Source organism: Bombus huntii, chromosome 2, assembly GCF_024542735.1.
Source record: "Bombus huntii isolate Logan2020A chromosome 2, iyBomHunt1.1, whole genome shotgun sequence".
Classification (NCBI taxonomy): Eukaryota; Metazoa; Arthropoda; class Insecta; order Hymenoptera; family Apidae; genus Bombus; species Bombus huntii.
In genome coordinates, this window is record NC_066239.1 from 15,747,027 (window position 1) to 15,754,652 (window position 7,626).

At 44.1% G+C, this 7,626-nt stretch overlaps 1 protein-coding gene across 1 annotated transcript; it reads right to left on the reverse strand.

The window, feature by feature from the left end:
• Positions 1 to 525: 525 nt before the first annotated feature.
• On the reverse strand, positions 526 to 7,165 carry LOC126878226 (cilia- and flagella-associated protein 43-like). Its single transcript, XM_050640794.1, has 8 exons — positions 6,604 to 7,165; positions 5,568 to 6,315; positions 4,844 to 5,474; positions 3,758 to 4,583; positions 3,102 to 3,385; positions 2,275 to 2,700; positions 1,302 to 2,166; positions 526 to 1,088 (listed from the first exon to the last, which is right to left on the reverse strand). The coding sequence occupies exons 1-8, from the start codon at positions 7,163 to 7,165 to the stop codon at positions 526 to 528; spliced, it is 4,905 nt and encodes a 1,634-aa protein (XP_050496751.1).
• Positions 7,166 to 7,626: the final 461 nt, after the last annotated feature.

The following is a 7,626-nucleotide window of genomic DNA, read 5'->3' on the forward strand; positions in this document are numbered from 1 at the left end:
AGTGAACGATATATTTTTATTCTTCTTCGATTAACCCTTAACTACGAACGTCCGTATTTTTGCCGCTGCTACAGATCCTACTTATGTATATTGAATTTAAATATGTACACTGCATATATTTATATTCGTTTAATTTTCCTTAATTATGTTTAATTAAAAAATCTCATATTATAAAGGTACAACGATGGATGAAATCCAATTAATCGTAAATAATTTGTCATTTTGTAATGGAGATAATACTGAATTTAAATGCAGTTTGGAACAGGAGCGCGTTTCGTTTAAACGAACGGTGCTCCTCCTGTCTATTTCTATTCATTCGATCCATCCCTTTGACGCTTTAAATAAATCCAACCTCGCAAACCTCTCAAAACTCTAAATCGCGCGCTTCAAAAGCTCTGCGCAATTATGGAAATTGTGCTCCTCGGTTTCCTTGTTAGTTTCGCCGATTTCGTTCCCTAATGATTTACTCGTGAATGTGGCGAACGTAGGAAACAAATACGAAAAGAACGCAACAAATGAAAAGAATTAACAAGGACACTTTGGAAGCTCGTCCTTCTTCTCCGCGTCGTTATCATCGAGCATCCTGAAATGGAAGGTCGGGTATCGCCTGAGTCTAAGCAGTTCGTGCTCGGTTTGCAGCTCGATCAGCTCGGCGTAATTATCCTGCAGCTTCTTGATCAGTTCGGATCGGTGCATCACCATCCGCAGCTTCCTCTCCGCGTGCTCCCGCTGCCTGGCCTCGGCGATAAGATCGCGCCGGTGCTCCATCTCGCACCTCGCCACGTTCATCTCCAAGATCTGCCGATCGAGCTGCTCGTTCTTGCTTCTGACGGCGGCGATCTCCTTTTCGATCGATTCCAGCCGAGCCTGGTGGTCCTCCAAGATCCTACCGAACTGTCCTTCCATTGTTGCGATGTCCTCGTCCAATTGCTGCGGCGTCTTCTCATCTGGAAGCCCTTTGGCCTTGCGCTTCAGGTACCGTTGCATCTCTTTCGTCACCGTTACCGATTCCGTGAACTTCAGGTCCTCCCGCAGGTCCTCCAGACTCTTCTTCTGACACTCGTGCTCCCATTGCTTCAACAGAGTACCTAGAAAATTGTCGCGTGCAAGATACACAATTCATACGTGACATGGTCCATCGTGTACAAAGTCACAAGTTCGGAAATGCCTCGTATAGAATGATATCTATATTTATAGGAGATGAAAAGATGGAAAAATGGAAACACGCTTATGCATATGTAAGTATACGTGCGATAAGTACGTATGTATATGAGTATACCAAAGTGTTAGGAAGACGGTACCTCTCTGAAAGCTCAACAGACGAGATAAAGCCTGCAGTTTACACTCCCCAGCAGCTCTAATCAGCTCGTTGACGTTTTCGACAGCCGTTTTCGAAACAAGAACCGCGTTCTGCGCGTCGTTTACGTCTCCTTCGAGGCAGACCTCCACTTGCCCCATCTTCAACACCAACTGTATCTCCGCGTCCAACTCCTCGATCCTCCGACATTTCCTAGTTTCGATCAAACTCTTCTTCATATCCTCCACGTCAGCTTTGCACTTCTCTATCTTCTGTTCGAATCCAAGGATCACGGCCTCAACGTCCGCGATCTCCGCCTGCTGTCCCTTGATCTTCAACTCGAGATCGATCTTGGTACGTCGCAGACGAATCAAGTCTTCCCAGTGGGAAGTTTCTATGGTCACTGGAAGAATAACTGGTCGAACGTCCAAATGATTCAAGATCCTCAGGTAATCTTTGCATTCCGATGGCAAGTAAACGCACGGCAATCGGGAGACTACGTGACTCGCTAAATCGTAGAGGTCGGAAGCCTCGAGATTTTTCGTATTTATTCTCGGTCTGCGATTGTACTGATGTTCGAGGAGCTCGACTTGCAATTTGTTCAGAGAAAAGAATTCGGATCTGAACTTTTTGGCTATAGATTTTTCTTTGTTCACGAGGGATCCATATTTAGCGACCATTTCGTCGTTAACACGGCGAAAACTGTTAAGATGATCGTTTAGTACTTCCTGATATTGTTCTTTTTCCACGATTTGCTTCTTCAGTTTGTCCTCTTCTTGCACGGCCTGCATTCGACGATGGATTAGGATCAAACCGCGGATATATCGTAAATTCAACTGATTTATCGCTGCTTCGATATTCATCTTGAACTGTGAAATATCAGAATTATACCGATATCGATCGATTTACCTTTCTCTCTCTCTCTCTCTCTCTTATACATAATCGTTTCACTTTTTTCTACCGATAAGCAAACTCACGCGAAATAGTTCTATCAATTTCCCATTGAACTTGTCAATCCCATCATTCAAAAGCTCCATGACCCTTCCATACTCCGCCTCCAACATCCTGTTGTACCGCTCGCGTTCCTCCATAAGGAATTGCACGTCTTTCTCGTACTGTTTCACCGCCGATATATCTTCGGACGTATAGTTTTCCGGCTTCTTCTCGAGCATGCAAGCCGGCTTGGGGACGTCTATCTTGATAGTGTCCTCCCATCGCACCTCCAGCACGCCGTCCATCATCGCCATTAGGGCACGCTCGCGAAAATCATCAGCCAGCAACAATAATTTGATTCGTTGTTCCTCCGCCGCCTGCTTGTCCAACAATTCCTGCTGCGACGGGGAAACGTACGGTTTCGCCTTCACCTCGTGATCCAGCACCTTGATAATGCTCTCCGGCCTTTCCTACGCGCGAAAAAGGAAACTGAACTGCCCGCGAACTTGCAGATAAAGATGACGCCTCTGAGAGTTTACGAGGCTCTCGATCTATGGCGATTATTAAGCGATCCACGATGTGATCAAGAATGGTGAAGAATAGACGGTTCAATTTGTCGAAGAAAGCACGAGTTGCGAGAAGTTTATACAATTTTATCATTTCGTGTCACTGTGGTATACCATATAGTGAACGAAAGATTTTTTGAAAGTTCCTTAATTGTATAATGGCCTTAATTTACAAATCGACCGTTCTAACTTCGAACATGTAAGAGGATCGTTTGATCGATTGATTTACGAAAATTGAAGTAACTCAATTGATTGATAAATGTTCAATTTGTATCGAATTATCTTATAAAGTACGACACGTTTACCTGCCAGTGCCAAACAGGATCAGCAGGGATGTGTGGCACGTGTCGATTAAACATGGTCCTCAATTCCGTGTCGATACAACGTATCCTGTCGATCCTCTCGCGTATCACCTTCATCTCCCTCTCCTTTGTCGCATACACTTCATCGAATGTCCGGTTGAAGAAAGCGCGAAGTTTCTTGCTGTCGTGCAACAGCAAGTGATTGTTTATCATCACCTGGCCGAATCCGTAATATCCGATTTGAGGATAATAAGGTGACTGCTCGATGTATCGGTGTGTGGTCGTACCTTTGAAAGAAAATGAAGGCGTTAAAGTAACGGATGACAGAATTTTATGAAAAGACGAAACGCACACAAAGGAGAAAAACATTCTGCTGTGCGTTAATTTTCGATAATTTTCGATAAAATTTACAATTTTACTCGAAATTTATGTCATTTTATACAGATCGATACAATCGAGAATAAATTTAATTTTCACTATAAAACACAATTGTAAAATCTGATATTTTAATTCTTTCGATACGAGGAATAACTATACTTGCGTAGCATTATACACTATACTTATTTACCATTTAGGTTTCTAAGGAATTCAGTTTCGTCACAACTGTCATTAGTTCAATTCGTATTATTCTCTTTATTAAAGAAAACATCTACTCTTGCCTTGCATCGCCCTCTGTTCCTCCAAGTCTGCCTTGACAATGGCTATCTTCTCTTCCTCCAGTTCCTCCTGATCGTCATCGTTCTCGAGCAATAAATCCAATCTTCTCTCGTGTTCATAGTACACCTTCTGCTTCTTATGTAGCTCGACTTGTAGCTCTTCCGCGGTATAAATCCTCCAAGGTTCAAACTTATCGTCCTCCAAAATATCATAGGCGGTTTTCTTGCAAAAATTCGCCCACTGGAAGTGGTATTTTTCGTCTGTCGCTTCGGAGAACTCGGGATAATTGGTAACCTGTATGGTACCCAAAATGGCGAACAGACATTTGCCCAGAACCTGTTGAGGGTCCCAGAAAACCTTACGAATCCATTTTGACACTCTGCGCGTCTCAGAGATATTGTGCTCGAGCTCCAAGCGAAGATTTTCACAGATGTCGCGGCCTGCTTTCAATTTCTGATCACGGTTTGTGAGATCTAGATCGAAGGATGACACAGGAAGTTTCTCTATTTCCGGACTGGCGTCGTTCGCATCCAGTAACTTTTTCACCTTGCCTCGTAGGACTTCGAAGTCTGCCAAAATTGCCGCTCTTTCTTCCTTACATTTTTCTTCCTCTTCTTTCAGCTGTATCTCATCCCTCCAATCCGACCAGGTCTTGTCACCCTGTTTTGGATCGGGGAACTCGTACTTTGGACGCGTTAATAGCTCGTAAATCGCAGGATCGAGGCTGGCGTAGTCCGACTGGATCTTTTTCTTCAGCCTTTCGTAAATTTCGTATTCGGTTTTGTACAGCGGTTCCTTGGAGGAGGTTACTCTTGATTGCGAGAGATCCTACGCTGGAGGAAAGAAGGGGAAATAATTGTAGAAAGAGACTGGAATTACATTTATTATCGTCTCTAAAAATACGGGGAATACGATGTTCAGGTAACGACGAGAAGACTGAAAAATTCGTACGGCACTTTACGTACACATTGGCTCACGAAAATTTAAATTGTTCCGATTGTAGCAAATTAAAATACTAGGTATAATTCCACTTTATCGTATTTCCCACTATTTGCCTAAAAAATAACAACGAAACCAAAAATAAAAACCTTTCTTTCTCCAACGATACCGACCAACGAGCCATCGTAGCCCAAACAAACGATCAAGTCGCCTTGTTTATTCGCCATAGCCTTGGTCGTACCCAAATCGGACCTATGGTGCGTCATGATATGCGCCACTACTCGTCGTACCGTTTTATCTCTGATCAAGACGCATCCATCGAGAGCAGTGGTAATGATCCATGATCGATCGACGTACAAATTGGCTAGCTTAACCTGATGTCCCGTTGCTAAACCGTCCTCCATAAAGATTTGCTTAAAATCATACACCCTCTGCACTCGTAATTGACGCGTCAGATAAGGAGATCCTATGAGCAACATCGGATTTCCAGGGACGTGATAGAGAGTACGATACACGCCAGGAAGTTTCAACGACTGTAGGGGATCGGTGATCAAATTTTGTTCCAATGACGCTTCGTATAGGTCCACGATCTGTCCTATGTTGTAATGTTTCGCGCCCACGTAAAGGACAAGGACTCGCAGCTGCCTGAATCCTTCGTAGATCAGAAGATCCGTGATCATGCGACGAACTTTGATCAACGTTACCGGGGTGTACATCTTGTCGCGCTGAAGACTTACGCAGTAACAGTTGCCGGTTCTTTTCTCGCCAGCGATCATGAATCTATAGTTTTCATGATGGTATCGTGAACCCTCCAAGATTAAACATGCAAACTGCTCGTTTAAAGAAGAAACGATTTTCAAACAAATACGCTACCTTCCAGTGTTTGAAAACTTGATTAAATCTATCGGCGTTCTCTGCAGCCTCACTCGAGCTGCGATCCTAGGTTCGATCGGTTCGACAAAGGTAACGAACACCACTTCGCCGTTTTCCGTTCCCAACACGACTAACGGAAAATCTGGATGTGAAACTTGACAAGTAATTTCGCTTTCTATTTCTGGATCGATGGAAGATAACGGTTTCCCTTCGTAACACTCGACGACGATCAACTCTTTCTTCACATCGCAAGTCACAACGAGATGATGGCACCAGGGATAGATAAAATCCGCGAATCGATAGGCAGCGCCGTAATTGAGAACCATAAGAACTCTAGGAGCCGCATCGTCTTCGGTGAAATCGATCTGCATCAAATATCCTTCTAACGTGGTGTAGAAGAATCGATTTTCGTACGGATGAGTCACCAGAACGTACGGCCTTGTTTCCGACTTCACGTACCATTCCCTTCGCCACGAACTCGTTCTCGGGTTCCTCGTGAAGAAACGAATTTGACAGAACGTCGTTCGTAAGATAATACCATCTCGGAACCAGGCGACTATCGGCAATTCTACGTCCGTGCAGATGTCACATCGTTGGGAATACACGATACGATTGATGCTACTGCCATCTAAGTTGCTGAGAAAGACGTGGCCGTCGACGTCTGTGATGGCTAGCAGCGGTTCCGTAGATGTTGGACTCCAGTCTGCCCACAGGATCGACGTATCTCTCGGAAGCTTTATCTCGTGATCTAGAACACGAAAATTGGAATAATTTACTTGGAAACTGAAGAAACTTAAAGTAACGTTGAGTGAATTTTGGACAGTTGTCATTGCCAATGATTCGTCGGCTATAATTTTTCATAAAGTCACGTTACACTTTTACGTATGTCCAAGAGTGACTCCGTTCTCCTTAAAATTTGATAAGTTTCTCGGCTCGATTCCTTGGACAGGGTAGAATTTATCGATCGATCGTTTGATCCTAATAAAAGATCGAAGTCGATCGAATTTAACGATAAGAAGCAAAAAAACGCTCTTGCCTTTCACGATGGCGACTTTCCCAGCGATATCCACTTCCCACGTGTACAACTGTCCGCAAGTTCTGCCCAGTTGGCCGACAACGGTGGTTCCGATCTGAGTTATCTTCAAGATCTGTCCAACCTCGTCGCGTATAAAAGTATTCACGGAAATAATCTTCTCTCCGGTTCTCCAATTCCAAATGGTCATCATAAAGAGAGGATACGATCCAATGGAAATCAAGTGATCTCCCTGGGCAAACGCAGTGGTTAAGTATCCGGAAGCGCATCCACCGGTGCATTCGGCAATTTTCGACATGGACGGGTAAGAGAAGACGAGGATTCTCGGTTGAATGATCTTCTCCGCGAAGGCGAACACGGACAGTGTCTTGTGAGCGGAGAGACACCGGACGCCGTCTCCAGTGTCGTGATTCCAGCACCAGTAAAAACTCTGTTTCCTCTGATTGATGTTGAAGAACACGATGAGAATACCGGAACACCATGCTAGAACGTCCTTCGTTATCCAGACGATGTCTTCGAACTTGTTACCGCGTATCCAAGCGGGCCTCCAGTTGTTGTGATTCATCTTCTTAGGTAATCGACGTTACAAGAAGCGGATAACCTTAGAAATCTCTGTCTAGTTACGCAAGTTTGATAAAAGCTGATTCTTGGAAAACAGTCGAAGAAGCATACGACGACTTGACGTTTAAGGTCGGTTCACAATGAGCTGCGTTTGCGAGTCAGGGAAAAAGCGACTCGAATTCTGTCTTTAACAAACATTTACGATACAGCGATACAGTCTAATGGTCTTTGAGACTAAAATAGAATATATAGTGAAATATTATGTGTCAAGAATCGGGAGTATTAGGAAAGAATAGCAAAAACGCGGAGAAATGGAAGACGAACGGTGACGAAAGAGCAAACGGTTGGCTCGAATGCTTTGCCAGAAGCCAACGGGGTCGGTCTCGCAAGAGGAGTTTGGCAGGCTTAAGACAAAAGGTGATTAGGATACGCGCAGTCGATGGTGGTTTATAAAGACCCCCATAG

Bases quoted from the DNA above. Each gene is read 5' to 3' on its own strand.
- LOC126878226 (XM_050640794.1), bottom strand. From the start codon at position 7,165: ATGAATCACAACAACTGGAGGCCCGCTTGGATACGCGGTAACAAGTTC. The intron at 5,475-5,567 runs GTAGCGTATTTG...TGAAAACTATAG, and splicing joins AAGTTTTCAAACACTGGAAG to ATTCATGATCGCTGGCGAGA. The intron at 3,386-3,757 runs GCAAGAGTAGAT...TTTCTTTCAAAG, and splicing joins GGAACAGAGGGCGATGCAAG to GTACGACCACACACCGATAC.